The 15,138-nt window shown below is 65.5% G+C and overlaps 1 protein-coding gene across 2 annotated transcripts; it reads right to left on the bottom strand.

The window, feature by feature from the left end:
- Positions 1-2: 2 nt before the first annotated feature.
- CHLRE_07g347600v5 (uncharacterized protein) lies at positions 3-11,823 on the bottom strand. 2 transcript variants are annotated; one of them, XM_043064494.1, is made up of 18 exons: positions 11,299-11,823; positions 9,376-10,852; positions 8,842-9,135; positions 8,392-8,541; positions 7,869-8,024; positions 7,371-7,436; positions 7,002-7,215; positions 6,565-6,776; positions 6,110-6,308; positions 5,756-5,926; positions 5,276-5,397; positions 4,802-5,009; positions 4,191-4,474; positions 3,770-3,983; positions 3,056-3,394; positions 1,270-2,626; positions 971-1,025; positions 3-720 (listed from the first exon to the last, which is right to left on the bottom strand). In XM_043064494.1, the coding sequence occupies exons 2-18, from the start codon at positions 10,789-10,791 to the stop codon at positions 694-696; spliced, it is 5,484 nt and encodes a 1,827-aa protein (XP_042923062.1). In that variant the 5' UTR covers positions 10,792-10,852; positions 11,299-11,823; the 3' UTR covers positions 3-693. The 2 variants fall into 2 exon arrangements, with proteins under 2 accessions (XP_042923062.1, XP_042923063.1); XM_043064495.1 differs by having other exon boundaries at positions 9,376-10,799.
- Between the last annotated feature and the right edge of the window lie 3,315 nt (positions 11,824-15,138).

The raw sequence follows: 15,138 nt of genomic DNA, 5'->3' as shown, positions 1-15,138 counted from the left end.
CTTCTATCTGCGACTTACATATTTGAATCAAACGGGTTCGCACGAACAGCACACTGCTGCTGCCTGCCGCAGTTGTGAACGCGGCGTGTAATTACGGAACTCACCCACGTCCTTCGCGAGCGAGCATACCTCCCCATTCAACAACTCTTTGCAATTAAAGCTCCGGCGTACACGTATCAGCACCCCTGCACCTCTGGCATGCCGCACGCGTGGTCCTTGTTCACGGGACCGCTGTGGAAGCTCAACCTCCGCTCATCCATTGCGTGCATCCTATTACTCGATGTATTTACTCCGCGGGGCCCGAACGCACCAACAATCACCTGTACCCCGCCACATGGCTACAACACTCCTACTACGCGCGCGGCCACCCCGCATTGTTCTTCGCCACAGCAACGCCAAGGAGACAAGGACAATACACAACAGCTCCGGACGTCTTACTTGCTGCAGCGCAAGCACAACAACAACAGCACAGCGAACCGCGCCCAGACTACACCACATCAACGCACTCCTGCAGGACTGGGCCATTCCCACCACTTGCCCAGAAGGCGTCCGCCCATCTCGCCCCATGCAAGCCCACACGCACACGCAGCGGGCAAACGCGGAAGGCTTCCCCTCCAGTGGGCTCGGACATGTCGTTGCCCCACCCACCCATCCACCCCTCCACCCCAGCACGCACGCTTGTCCATTGGCGGGCTACACGTTTCCGGAGTCGCGCAGGGCCTGCAGGCAGACGGGTGTTTGGGGGTGAGAATGTGTGCCGGAGTCAGCAACGACAGGTCGAGTTGGGGCTGACACACAAAAGCGATGCAGGTGCCACCCACGACAGCCTCCACTCCAATCCTCGTGCGGTACAGCGCCCACGTCACCTCTCCCCGCCCGCACGTGCCCGCACGGCGCCCAATGCCCGTGTGCCCAACATGCCGCACACACGCTCAAACCGACACACCCAAACACACACGCCTCCACCCACCTGCCACAGGGTCAGCTCGAAACTCCGCATCGCCTCCTTCTCGTAGTCCGCCCGGCTGCGGCACCAGTGCGAGGTTGAGAGGAAGGGGGGTTGTTAGGGAGGGGCAGAGCGTGAGGGTCGCAGCGTGAGGGTTGCAAAGGGCACACGAGAGCGAGAGCAAGCGAGCAGCTAGCACCGGCCAGCGCGGGCGAGTGTGGCCTGGGCTGTCATGTCCTGCGCTGTCTTCTCTTCCTGTGGTCAAAGCATCTCTCAACATAGCTCTCAAGAGAGATACCTTTTATAGCAGGAACACAACTCACGTGAAGGACATGATGGTGTTGAACATGTCTTTGAACTCCCGCTCATGGCCCAGCGGCACCACCACGAACCGCCCGCCGCCGCCGCCCACATTGTAGTTGTACGCCGAGTCAGCAACCACCTCCGTACCAACCGCCGCGTCGTACTGCCGATCCGTGCCGTTCCCGGAGTCGCCGCTGTCGTACGAGCCCTGCGCCGCGCTGCTGGTGTACGGCGCGTCATACGGCGTGTCGTACTGCTGCGGCGGCTGCTCAGTGTCGTACACTGACATACCGAGCAGCTCGTCGTCTGGATGTACGTTCATGGCGGCGGCCGCCACCACGTCAGGCGGCAGCTCATCGCCGCCGTACGACGATGATGACTCGCCGTCTGACTGGGAGCCCGAGCCGTCCGACTCCTCGGCGTCGAAGGTGTACGGCAGCATGCCGCCGCGGCTTGCGCCGCTAGCGGCGGCGGCGCCGGCGGTTGGCTGTACGGCGATGTTGATGGGCGCGACGGCCACGGCGAAGGTGTTGGACACAGAGACGGCGGCGGCGGCGTCCGCCTCGGGCTCCGGCGCCAGCTCGGCTGCCGCCGCCGCGGCCTCAGCCGCGACCTCGGCTTCAGCCCAGACGCCATCGTTGACGGCGGGCGCGGCGTCAGTGGCGGCGGCGTCGGCAACAGTAGCAGAAGTGGCAGCGTCCGCCACCGCCTCCGCTGCGGCCGCGGCCTCATACAGCGAGTCAGCATCGCTGCCGCTTGGCGACGGGGCCCGCTCCTCCTCCTGCTCCACCAACTGCTGCTGCTCCTCCCAAGCCTGCGCCTGCGCCTGCGCCTGCGTCTGCTCCTGCGCCTCCCACTGCCTCTGCTCCTGCGCCGCCGCCACCTCCACTCCCGTCTCCGCCGCCACCTCCTGCGCCCGCAGCACCTCCTCCACCTCCATCACGTACGACAGCCCCAGCACACCAGAGGAGGAGGGCGGCGGCGGCGCCGCCGCCACGGGCGCCGCCGAGGTCGCGGACGGCGGCGCCGCCAGCGCCGCCGCCGCCCGGGCCACCTCCGCCACCGCCTGCGCCTGCGCCTGCATGCGTGCGAGCTGCTGCACAGCCGCCGCCTCCATACCGGCCAGCAGCGCCGCCGCGCCTGAGTCATCCTCGTCGCTTCCACTGCCTGCCCAACTGCCCGCTGCCGCCGCCGCCACTACCGCCGCCGCCGCCGTCGCCGACGACGACGATGAAGGAGTAGCAGCGCTTGCCTCAGGCGAGCTCTGGGCCGGAGGCGATGCAGGGGAGGGCCCGGAGAGGCGGGGATTGATGCTGATCCCGGCTCCGCCGCTCCCGCCGGCGCCGCTGCCGCTGCTACTAGTGCCGCTGCCTCCCACTGCGGCGGCGGAGGAGGGCGGCGTTATCGTGGGTGTGGGTTTGGGCGACATGTTGATGCGCATGCTGACAGCCGCCGGCGCAACGCGGACCGCGAAAGATGAAGGGGCACGAGTGCTGGCGCCGCCGACGCCGCCGCCGGCCCCATTGCTTCCGCTGCCGGCACTGGCGCCGCCGCCAGCGGGAGGGGCAGCCGCCGCCGATGCGGGTGCAGGCGGAACATCAACGACGACAGCGGCGGCGGACCTTGACGCAAGTTCCGGATCCGAGTCGCTTGCATAGGCGGGCTCGCCCGTCGACACGGCAGTGGCAGCAGACACTCCAGAGCCGGACGCACCGGACGCCGCAGCAGCATTTGCAGGCAAGTCTTCACCTTCTGCCGTCACTATGATTCCAACCGCAATGACGGCGCCGCTGGGCCCGGCAATACCTGCGCTGAAGCCGCCGCCTCCGCCTCCGCCAGCCGCCGCGTCGGCAGCCGCCTCCGCCGCCGCCGCCACGGCCGCCGCCGCCACGCCATCATCGTCCCCCGCCCTCAGTGAGTCTTGCACCGCCCGCAGGATGTCATCCCGCGGCGAGCCGTTCATTGCTACAGCCGTCGCGTCCACCGAGGCTGCAGCCGCTGCTGCTACAGCCGCCGGCGCGGCCCCGCCGTCGGCTGCTACAGCCGCCGCCATTGCCTGCTGCTGCGCCGCCAGCTGGGGGTGCAGCGCCGCCACCTGCGCCTGGGCGGTGCGCAGCATGTCGGCCGCCACGTCCTTGCCCAGGCCTGAGGGGGAGGAGGGAGGCGGGGGGAGGAGGGAGCGACGGAGGTTATCGGTGTGGGAGGAGGCGGGAACAGAAGGAAGGAGGGTCAGAGGCCCGCCCGCGCAAACGCGCAAGCGATGCAGGGGCTCCATCGGGCTGCTACGACAGGAGCCGAGTGATATGCATGGCAGGGCGTGCCGAACGCCGTCAGGGCTCTGCCTGCTCTATGACTCAGTATGAGGAGGCAAAAGCGCCCGGGAGCGAATTGCGACAGGCCTCGGCATTTCGACGTGGCACCTAGACGCACACACACACGCACACACACACACACACACACACACACACACACACACACACACACACACACACACACACACACACACACACACACACGTACCCAGCATCGCCGCCACCTCCTCGCAGCGCTCCTCGAACCGCACCAGTGGCCGGAAGCTGGTCGTCACACGCGCGCCACCGCCACTGCTGCCGCCGCCGCCGCCTGCTGCTACAGCCGCCTCGGCTGCAGCAGCTACAGCCGCTGCTGCCTCCTCCTGCTGCAGCAGGGCGGTGTCCTTCTGGACCTTCAGGTGGTGGGCGGCGTAGCAGGCCACCTGCCGGGGGGCGGGGGGCGGGGAGAGAGAGGGGAGGGGCGGGGCGGGTGTTGGTTTGGCCCTTCAATCCTCGGAAACCCTTCAATCCTCGGGCGCCTGCCGGGCGTCGGCAGAGTTGACGTCGCAGTGGAGTTTGAGGAACAGGGGGCGCGCGAGCCCTGAGCGGGAGCGCATGCATCGACGGAAGGCAACCAAAGCAACCCCCACCTGCGGCAGGTGTGTGACGCAGATGATCTGGCTGTTGCTGGCCCCGCCGCTGCCCATCGCCGCCGCAGCCGCCACCTCCTCCTGCCCCTCCTCGTCCTCCTCCCTGTCCCTCTCCCGCTGCCCCTGCTGCTGCCTCTGCCCCTGCTGCCCCTGCTGCCTGTGCTGCTGTGCCGTCTGCAGCGGCGCGGTCATACGCGCCAGTATGGCCCCCACCGCCCCGCCCAGCCGCGCGCCGATGCCGCTGTCCAGCTCGTCCAGGATCAGGATGGGCACCGAGCCGCCGCCTGCAGGGGGTGCAGGAGGTGGGAGGAGGTCGGAGGAGGTAGGGTGCAAGGGGGATGGGAGGAGGTGGGGGAGGTGGGTGGAGGTGGGGTAGAGGAGGAGGGGTGGAGGTGGGGTGGAGGTGGGGTGGAGGTGGGGTGGAGGTGGGGTGAAGGAGGTGGGGTGCAGGAGGTGGGGGTGTGCAGGGTATAATGGGGATGCACAGGAGGGCTGTCCAACTTAAAGCCCCAGAAACAACCGAAGACCGGGGCGTTTGCGTGCCGCATACATCGCTCCATGTTTATGAGCTAAGCCACAACCTCCTCTTCCCAGCTATATAAAGAGCTCACCAGGCATGCCCGCACCGGCCGCCACCACCGCCGCCTCGTCCTCCTCCTCCCAGCCGCCCTGCGCCGCCGCCGCCGCCGCCGCGGCCGCCGCCGCCGCCGCGGGCGCCGCCTTGAGCGCGAGCATGACGCGCGCCGACTCGCCGCCGGACGCCACAGCCGCCAGCGGCCGCAGCGGCTCCGCGGGTCCGGCCGCCAGCAGGAACTCCACCTGCGGGCGGAGGCGAGGGGAGGGAGGTGAGATGGAGGTAGAGGGGAGGTGGAGGTGGAGGGGTCAGGGGAGGGAGCGCAGTAGCAGCATCAAGGCCCAACACGGCCTTGCCCAAGCCCTCCCGCCGCTGCTCCTGCGTCTGCCCCGCTCCAGCCTCTCCCACTCCCAAGGCCCCCGCAATCGGGCTTGGGAAAATGCCCCCCCATCCCCATCACTTCCCACATACACCCACCCACCCACCCACCCACACCGACCCACCCACCCACCTGGTCGCAGCCTCGCGGCCCCAGCAGGTAAGTGCCTCCGCCCAGCTCCGGCAGCCCGGCCGCCGCCGCCGACTGCTCGTCCACGTACAGACCCACGTCACCTGTGCGGTCCTCGGCCCAGCCTGCAGGAGGGGGGGTCCATGCATGTTAAATAAGACGAGAGGGCGTAGCCAGGAGCAATGGTACAGATGTCACTTAGGGGGCGGGGCTAGCCATTCATGATTCATTCAGGAAGGGCGTTACGGTGATCATGAGTCAAAGAAGCGGTAGTTCGTAGGCAATCTTGGAGGGACAGCAGACGCAGGGGGGGCGGTGCCCGGGGCAGTATTGGGGAGCGGTGTCGGAGGTGCTGAAGCGGGAAGGAAGTGGTCAACGCAGACGGCGCACCTGACACTGACACGGTCCCCCTGACACAAAATACCGCACACAGTCCACACGATTCATTACCCAACCCAGCACCCCCCGAACGCACCCCCTCACCAATGCGCACGTCGAAGCGGCTCCCGCCCATGGCCAGCTCCCGCAGGCAGCCCTCCACGCAGCCCCGCAGCGCGGCGGCGGCGGCGCGGCGGCGGCCCGACAACGCCAGCGCGCGGCGGCGGATGTCGGCGGCCAGGTCCATCAGCTGCGCCTCCCAGCCCTCGCGCTGGCCTGCGGCGGGTTAAATTGTGTGCATAGAAACGTGAGGTGCAGGTGCAGGTGGGATAAAGGCGGCGAACCCCCCCCCACCGGGCAGTGCCGCACCTCCGCCGGCGCAACCGGACGTCAGCTCCAGCTTTTTAAGGGTTTTCGACACCCCACCCCCATGTTCGTAGTTTGCCCCCCCCCGCTCACCCTCCATCTCGTAGTACGCGGCCAGCTTGGCGCCCGCCTCCTCCGCCGCCGCCAGCAGCTGCTCGCTGGTGGTGATGCGGCCGCCGCCAAAGCCGGCGGCGGACGCGGTCTTCATGAGCCGCTCCAGGCGCGACAGCCGCTCCTGCGTGGCCTCGGCATCGGCGGCGGAGAAGGCGTAGCGCCGCGCATACGACTTGACCTGTTTGGGTTTTGTGAGTGTGTGAGAGTGTGAGTGTGTGCGCGTCCTTCCCTCCATGATAGGGATAGGCTTTTGCTGAGACGACGACGACATCAATAAGTGGATAACGACAGAAAGCTTGCACCAACTCCTTACGGCCGTCATGATGCGGACACGAAGAACAACATCGGATCTCGCTAGCAAGAGCAATAGACACGGCTCGCTATCGCTACCGCTACCGCCGCTGCCGCCCAATGGTCGCGACCCAACCACCCACCATGCTGTCTGCCGCCGCCAGCATCTCCTTGGCCGCCGCCACCTGCTCCAACGCCTCCTCCATCATCGCAGCGCCGCCGCCGCGACCGCCGCCGCCGCCGCCGCCCTCCTCGTCCTCCTCGGCCTCCTCCTCCTCCGCCTCGCCCTCGCCGCCGCCGTCGCCGCCCCTCGCCTCGTCCTCGGCCCCGTGCGAGCCGCCGCCTGCCTCGGCGCCTACAGGGTGCAAGCACGAGGTCCATGCGGCCAAACACAACACTAACATTACTCCACTGACATACAGCAAATTCACATCATGATGTGTCGGTTCAGCACACACAGGACACGACCGCACGATTCAAAAACGGCGCACGGCCGCACAGTTCCAGGAACAGCGCAGGAAACGGTTCCCTCTCGTCCCAAGGACCGCACACCCCCACACCATTACAGCCCCGCACGCACCCTTGCCCGCCGCCGCCGCGGCAGCGGCAGCCGCTGCCGCCGCCGCTGCCTTCCTCTCCGCCGCCGCCGCCGCGCGCTGCTGCTCCTCGGTGGCCAGGATGGCGTTGAGCTGGGCCTCGATGGTGCGCAGCGCGTCCGTAACGCCGCCGGCGCCGGCCTCGCCGCACAGCGCCATGCGCACCAGCCCGCACTGCTCCACCGCACTGCGCCGGGCCTGTGAAAGTGCGTGTGTGTGTGTGTGTGTGGCGCCGTGTGTGCGTGCGTGCGTGTGTGTGTGTGTGTGTGTGTGTGTGTGTGCGTGGTACGACAGGAAACAGTGCGGAAGGCGAGGGACGTGCTCTAAACCCCACCCCCGGCCTCCGCCCCTACCTCCATCTTCTTTAGCAGCCGCCGCAGCTCGCGCTCCTCCCCCGGCAGCACACGCAGCTTGTTCACCTGCGGAGGGGCCGAGTTGCACAGAGAGAGAGTGTGTATACCGTATGTGTGTGTGTGTGTGTGTATCTTCATGTACGTGTCATGAGCAGGTGCCCGGGAGTAAATGAGCCGAAACGAAATAGCCTTCCCGCCCGCCCGCCCCCTACCCAGTGGGCTCATTCTCTTGCTGCAGTATGCAAGCCCCCTCCCCCATCCTCCCCTCCTCTTGCTGAAGTATACAACCCCCCTCCCCCTCCTCCCCTCCTCCCCTCCTCCCCGCCCTCCTCCCCGCCCTCCTCCCCGCCCTCCTCCCCGCCCTCCTCCCAGCTCTACCCTCCTCCCTTCCTCCCAGCCCTCCTCGCCTCCTCCCAGCCCTCCTCGCCTCCTCCCAGCCCTCCCGCATCATCCCCTACCCCCCAGCCCAGCCCTCCCCCCCAGCCCAGCCCTGCTCACCGCGTCCACCAGCTTCTGCAGCCTCGCCCGCTCGCCCTCGTTGTCGAGCTCGTCCAGCTCGTCCAGCCGCGCCTCCACCGCCCGCAGCGCCGCCAGGCTGGAGCCGTATGCGGCGGCCAGCGGGGCGGTGCCGGCGATGCGGTCCAGCAGCTCGAGCTGTTGGGGTTTGTTCGTTTGGAGGGGTTACATTCAAGGTTATTTCAGAGGGAGGGAAGGGAGGGGAGGCGGGGGTTTACAACCATGGGTGGGTTACATGAGCTGGAGTTGAAGTAGCCAGGCACCGCGTTACAGTGGGCGTGGCACGAGGGAGGCGAGGGAAGGAGCGTGTGTGGCAGGGCACGGCGCGGCAGCGGTGATGTTGTACCGTACCGAACACACGCGCCATAAAACAACACCCTTAGGATGCGAAATACACGTCTCAGCGACCTGACACCACAACAACGCATGCAGTGCTGGGGGCATACACGCAGCCCAACACACACACACACACACACACACACACATGCCCAATGCCCACACGCACCTGTGTGGCCGGGTCCCTGAGTGCCAGCGTGGAGTGCTGGCCGTTGGTGTCCACCAGCAGGCCGGCCAGCTCGCGCAGCAGCCGCAGGCTGGAGGGCGCGCCGTTGAGAGCCACACGACTGCGCAGCCCGCCGCCGGGGGCCAGCGCGATCTGGGTGGGGGGGAGGGAGAATGGGGATAGGAGAGGGAGGGGGTTACATTCATGATAATTAAGAAGTGAAGTCGTAGGCAGGTACAGTCGCAGAGTAGACGGGGAGGGAGAGGGCGGGGGTTGGCGGGAGGAGGAGCGGGAGGGCGAGGGGCTGGGGAGGGTTGGGAGGAGAGGGCGGGGCGCCGTTCGTTTGGGATGTAAATGAAGCTGGCAGCAGTCGCAAACATTGGCAACAGGCAGCTTGGCAACAGCGTCCGGCCGCAGACAGCAACCCAAGCAACACACCCAAGGTGTTCTCACCTCGCGCCGCACAGTCAGCTGAAACGCGCCGCTGCCTCCACCCGCGGCCGCGCCGCCCTCCGCCTCCTCAACCGATGCGCCACCGGCCGCCGCCGCCACCACGCCCGCCGCAGCCGCAGCCGCAGGCGGCGGCAGCGCACGCGCCGGCAGCCCCGAGCTCTGCAACAGCTGCCGCACGGCGGGCGCGTGTGCCGGCCCCACCACAAAGGTGCCTTCGATGATGGCGACTTCGGCCGGCGCGCGCACGCACTCGGCCGGCGCCGCCGCGCCCAACACCTGTGAGAACGCCTCCACCTGCGCCATGTGCGTGCGTGTGATGCGTGCGTGGGTGCGTGGTGTGAGAGCAGGTCCCGTGGTTGTACCGGTATGGTTTGAATACGATAGGTTGGCGCCTTGGCGGCAGGCGCAAACAGAGGGACCCAAATTAGACGGACCAATCGGTCCTGCGGTCCATGTCCTCATTGCCAAGCTTAAAACCGTACCCATACACGCATACGCTTGTCGTTCCCCTTTGACAAACACGGAGCTACCCACCAGCACGGATTTGCCGGAGCCGCTCTCGCCGGTAATGACGTTCAGCCCGGGGCCCAGCCGCACAGTCTGCTCCGTCACCAACGCAAAGTCCCGAATGTACAGCTTCTCCAGCCGGGTGGCCTCACCGCCGCCCATGACAGCAGTGCTACTGCCGCCGCCGCCAGCGCTCACGCTGCTGCTGCTGCTCCTGCCGCTGCTGGTGCTGCCAGCAATGGTGCTAGGGCGCGACGGCTGCTGCAGCTGCGGCGCCGGCGGCGCCGGCATCGCCGAGGGAGGCGGCGGCGGCGAGCGCTGCCACTCCGTAGGCAGGGTCGGTGGCCGCGGGTTTTGGCGGGAGCTGGCGACCGAGGCGGATGCAGAGGCCTGCGGTGCAGAGGCAGAGGCGGTCGCGCCAGTGGTAATCATACGCGACTCATCGCGCCCGGGTAGGCCCCCGCCACCGGTGCCGCTGCTACTGCCGCCGCTGCTACTGCCGCCGCTGCTACTGCCGCCGCTGCTACTGCCGCCACCGGCGCTGGCGCCGTCGCCATTGCCATGCGCGAGCGGCCCTGTCGCTGAGCGGAATGCGGATGCGGGGGTGGAGGCAGAGCCCCCGCGGCGGCTGCTGGAGCCGGAGCCGGAGCTGGAGGCAGTAGCGGCGGCTGTCGAGGTCGATGACCCGTGGTGATGAAGGTGGTGGTGGTGATGGGAGACATTGGCCTGGCCAGCGCCGGGCTGTGTGGTCGCCAGGTGAGACGGGTGCGGCTTCGCCTGCGGCTGCGGCGAGTGGTGCTGGTAGCGCGGATTGAAGGCGCCAGCCGCGGCGGAGGCGGAGGCGGAGGAGGCGGGCCCCGGCGGCGGCACGCCGGACCCGCGTCCTGAGGCACCCGAGGTGGCGGCCGGCGGCGGCGCCAGCCGCTCCCGCGATCTGCCAGCGCGGCCCGCCCCAACAGGCAGCATGCCGCTGGTGCTACTGCTGCTGCCGCTGGTGGTGCTGGCACTGCTGCTGCCGCTGTCGCTGCTAAGCCCAGCGCTGCGGGAGGCGGCAGAGGCGCAGGTGTGGAGCAGGGCGGCGCGCTGCGGGCCTGGCGCTGACGCTGGCGCCTGCCACCGCGCCGGCGCCGCCGCCGAGCCCTGAGGGCTCCGCTGCTGCCATCGTGATGGCGACGATGACGACGAGCACTGCGCTACTACTGCTGCTGACGTGGCGGCAGACGTCGAGGCAGCAGACGAGCTGGCTGCAAGCGGGGCAACGGGGACTGGCCCAGCGATCGAGGAGGTGATGGGGAGAGATGCTGGTGTCTGGGGGGCCGGGTGGCGCCCCTGGCGCCGCCGGCGCGCGAGCGCGGCCGTGGCCCCCGTGAGGCAGGCTGGCCGGGCGGAGGGCCCGCAGGCCGATGCTGCCGACGCCCCGAGCAGGGGGCCGGCGCTCGACATGGGGGGCACTGGGAAGGAAGACGGGTTTGTACACCAAGGGGAAGGTGGGGATAAGCGGCACCTGGGGTTGAGGCACGGAAGGGGTGCAAATGGCGGTGTTCAAGCAGCTGCGGACTGCGCGGCCGACTTGGCGACGGGGCTGGGACGCGAACGGCACCAAAAGCCAGCGGCCATGTCGTCATTTCATTTGAAGGCCGCCGCAAGACTGCTGCACGACCGCGGGAGTGACGAATTGGCTGCAACATCAGGCCGCGCAACACCTCACCACTTCCACACGCCTAAGTGGATATGGAGATAAGAAATGTCATGCTGTCATGTAACTTGAGCGCAAGGCCGCGACAAGCTGGAAGTTTTGTTAGCATCCGTTTTGTATCCCGTTTGCCCACATCTAGCACACTAGCGACTGTATTATCGCCATGCTGTACCAGCATGCAATTGGCCGACCATGTCCTAGGATTGAGCCACAGTGAAACGCCTAGCTCCAGCACGCGACGAGGGGTAACTTACCCTGCGACGCCTTGTGTGTGCTTGCTATTTAGCTATCGAGAAGCGTGATAGCAGGCAGATCGTGATGTTGAGGCCGAACTAGCCGGCTCCGAGAGTCCGCAAGCAAGACCTAGTTCCGGGAATTCGCGACCAACCTATAACTAGGGCTAATGAATGTTACCAAGATTGTTGCCCGTAGTTACTTTGCCTAATGTGGCCAACTACAACAGCAGCCAAAGGCGCAGCAGAAAGCTCCCGCCAAAGTTTGGCGCCATCGCAGCTAAATCAAATCAAAGCCCGGCACCGGCAGTGGCTGCGCTGCATGCCCGCAAGGAAAGCGTAGCGTGCATATTTGTGCGAAGCGCCCGTGCAAGTGGCGACGATTTAAGTGGGCGACAGCTGAGTCCTGTCGCTGACGCCGCCCGCCAGCGCAGTTCGGCACCTTGCTCGTGGCGGCGCCGCCCAGAGCCGGTCTTGGAGTCGGCACTTGATCGCTGGGTGCCGTGTACTTGCAGTATGTTGCCGCTACAACAAATGGCTTGTATTTATCTTAATGGCTGGGCATGACTGGTGGCGGGTAAAGCCTTGCCACGGTCCAGCGCGTGCGCCCAGCCCGTGGCCCAGCCCGGGAAGGCGCAGCACCAGGCAGCACCCCACCGGCACACAACCTGCAACGCGAGCAAGCAGGACACCAGGAACAACCGCACAAGCCACAGAAATCCAAGGGCATCCCTCCGGAGCAAAGGCGCAAAGAAAGGGCAGACGATACCAGGGCCAAGACCAGGGCCCCCCAACAAGGCGAAGCACCATCGAACTCACAGAACAGAGCAAAAAGTGACAGAGCCGGACACGTGTTCCCCGGTCACGGGAAAAGGGGCTGAGCCCCTCCACAGTCTGAGGCCGAACAACCTCATCGCCCGGACATAGCCGGGGTCGGTTTCCACAGGCACATAGCCAAACCACGTGCCTAGCAATCGCGCTGCCACAGCAGAGCTAACCGCAGCCAGACGCAGCACAGTTGGCGGAAAGGCGAGGCCGCACAGGTGCCACCAGGGGTCGAGATGTGGCAGTGAATTGGGCTGCCGCAAAGGCGCAAACAGATGCGCTGTTGGAACACGGCAAGTCTGCTCATATGCGTGATTCATTGCTTACAAGCACGTAACTGCGCTTATTTGGCTCAGAGTGCAGTACTGGATGGGACATAGAAGCTAACCGTCCTGTACATAACGGGGTTCGGTGGTGCCGGGTAGTGCGTGTGCAGGACGAAAAGCACGTGTGCTGGAATTCGCCGCTTATAATCAACTTAGCGCGCTTACGGGTTTACAGGTCTGCGTGTGAAAGAGGCTATGTTTACTAGCGACGTGGATGCCCTTCCTGTAGTACTCGGCTCAGGCAAATCGCAAGAGCCAGTTACGAAACACTTATAAGGACTAGCTGTTTTGCTACTACCAGGCGCCTCCGGCCTCAGAAAAGATGGTTGTCGACTCCCGCCCGCTACTGCTCATGCCCCAGCCGAATAGTCAGAGAAAATTTTCGGCCTTCGTTTGTCGCATTTATAAATGTGTACTTGAAAAACTGGTTGTTTGAGATTGCTGCTCTACATTCGTGGCAATTTCATCATGACTCTTTCTTTCTAGCCACTCCTATGCAACCCTTGTAAACCATGCATCTACAGTTGCGGAAGCAAACCTTGGCCTTGGCCCGAGTGCCGGAGAACGCCTGTCTTGTGGACCAGGACACTGCGTGCGATAACCTTCCGCAATACAGGAAAAGGTAATTGTCGCTATGAGCTCTGACAGTGGCGCGGGCGCAGGCGCGGGACTCCCTCAACTCGGCGATTTGGTACGTGAGCAAACACCTCTTAGTCCTGCTTTTTACCTTATGAAATTACGACGCAATGTCTGTAGGGGTGATATCGCGAGCAGGAGCGCTGCGGACGCACAGGTTCGTTTGCAGCTGTCCGCTTCTCTCTTCACCGCGCGTCAATCAGGACTTGCAGTGGGTTGATTTTCAGCGGGCTGACATTACAGCGGGTTGATTGTTGCGCAAGCAGGTTAAGGTGACCGACCGCACATGCTCGGTGCGTTACCACGCTGAATTGCCGCTGAACCCTCGCGGCCTGTCCCTGCCTGCAATGTCGCGCTTACCCTATCACGCAGGTCGAAGGGCGGTTGCGCGCCCTGGAGGAGCAAATTAGCGCGCTGCAACGCGCCGTGGAGGACATGCGCCGTGAAGTGACGGCGAACATGAACACGCTGGCGGCGAACATGAACACGCTGACGGCGCATATGGGTATCCTGGCAGCACAGATGGCCCAGCGTGCCCAGGAGGAGCCGCCAGCCCGGCGGGGATGGTGCAGGTGCTGGTTTTGAGCCAGGGGAGAACCCTGTGTCTTTCTTGTTCTGAACTGGTACATTGCATGCGCGTATTTGGGCGAGGACAGGGCAATTAACCTGCATTAGCGATAGCGAGTGATAGCGAGTGTGCTGCAGCGTGTGTGCACAGAGTCTGAAGGACAGGGCTGTCATAGCGCTAGCCATCTTACACCGGCTGAGTGGTCGTCTGTCCTAGGCGCGACCTCAACACATTATGTTTTACCCCGTGCAACCCCACCCATCAAACAGGTGTGCCCCCAGGTGGACCAAGCGTGCCTAGAGGAGCTGTGCGAGTGGCTGGGAGACCACCTACAGTTGTGGCACAAACTGCCAAAGCGGGAGCCTTCCCACCTTTACTAGTGCTGTGGGCACCGGTCGTGTCGCTGGTGTGGCGCCGCGGCGCACAAGGGAGTTGGGCGCCAGGCGGAGGCGCAGGTGTCGCAGGCTGCCCAGCCGAGGGCCGTCGGGATCTGCAGTGCGTGACAGGACGCCTGGGCCGCCGCCTGATGCTGGGGCGGCTGCGTTCTGCGGGCGCGGAGCCAAGCACTGAAGCCGGTCAGGCGGTCAGCCGTCGGCTGGGCTCCGCGCCCACAGTCGCAACCCCATCTGCCCACCGCCTGTCAGGCAGGCGAGCAGCCCGGGCGGCCTCCTTCTACGCAGGGCAGCTGCTGCTGGGCGCCCGGGCGGCGGGCCGCTGGCGTGTCAGGGCATGCCATGTGTGCGCGTACAGGCGTGGAGAAGCATATCAGCATGCGATGTCGCACTCATATCAGGACCGCGTACAGAAGCGTGCTGTGCCGTGTGTGTGTTGGCCGTGGAGGACATGCTGGCGGCTCCTCCTGGGCCCGCTGGGCCATCTGTGCTGCCAGACTAACCATCTGCGCCGCCAGCGTGTTCAGCGTGTTCATGTTCGCCGCGAAGATATCTTCGAACATGAACACGCTGAACACGCTGGAATCTTCGCGGCGAACATGAACACGCTGAACACGCTGGCGGCGCAGATGGGTAGTCTGGCATCACAGATGGCCCAGCGGGCCCAGGAGGAGCCGCCAGCCCGGCGGGGATGGTGCAGTTGCTGGTTTTGAGCCAGGGGAGACCCATTGGGAGAACCCTGTGTCTCCCCTGTTCTGATATGGTACATTGCATGGGCGTATTTGGGCGACTGCAGGGCAATTGATCCAGATTAGCGATAGCAACTGATAGCGAGTGTGTGTGTGCTGCAGCGTGTGTGCACAGAGTCTGGAGGACAGAGCATGACTGTCGTAGCGCTAGCCTTCTTACGCTGTCCTGAGTGGTGGTCTTTTCTAGGCGCAACCTCAATACCATACATTGTTCACGTGTGGGGACGCCGTGTTGGCGAGTGCCACGGATGGCCCTAGTACACCATGGGGGGCATGTCGCGGGGGAGGGCACTGAAATGAACCTATCCCGAGGTAGTGAGGGAGGTAGTGAGATTGACATTGGTATCGACGTGTGCGAATGGATA

Source organism: Chlamydomonas reinhardtii, chromosome 7 (genome assembly GCF_000002595.2).
Source record: "Chlamydomonas reinhardtii strain CC-503 cw92 mt+ chromosome 7, whole genome shotgun sequence".
NCBI classification, from domain to species: Eukaryota; Viridiplantae; Chlorophyta; class Chlorophyceae; order Chlamydomonadales; family Chlamydomonadaceae; genus Chlamydomonas; species Chlamydomonas reinhardtii.
Note: the sequence above shows the minus strand (reverse complement) of the source record. Positions and strands in the feature narration are given on the sequence as shown.

What these genes read in the sequence shown, in the direction of transcription:
- CHLRE_07g347600v5 (XM_043064494.1), bottom strand. Translation starts at nt 10,791, where the DNA reads ATGTCGAGCGCCGGCCCCCTGCTCGGGGCGTCGGCAGCATCGGCCTGC. An exon ending in GCTCCGGCAAATCCGTGCTG is followed by an intron (nt 9,136 to 9,375) that starts GTGGGTAGCTCC and finishes CACATGGCGCAG; the next exon opens with GTGGAGGCGTTCTCACAGGT. An exon ending in CGCGTACTACGAGATGGAGG is followed by an intron (nt 5,927 to 6,109) that starts GTGAGCGGGGGG and finishes AACCCGCCGCAG; the next exon opens with GCCAGCGCGAGGGCTGGGAG.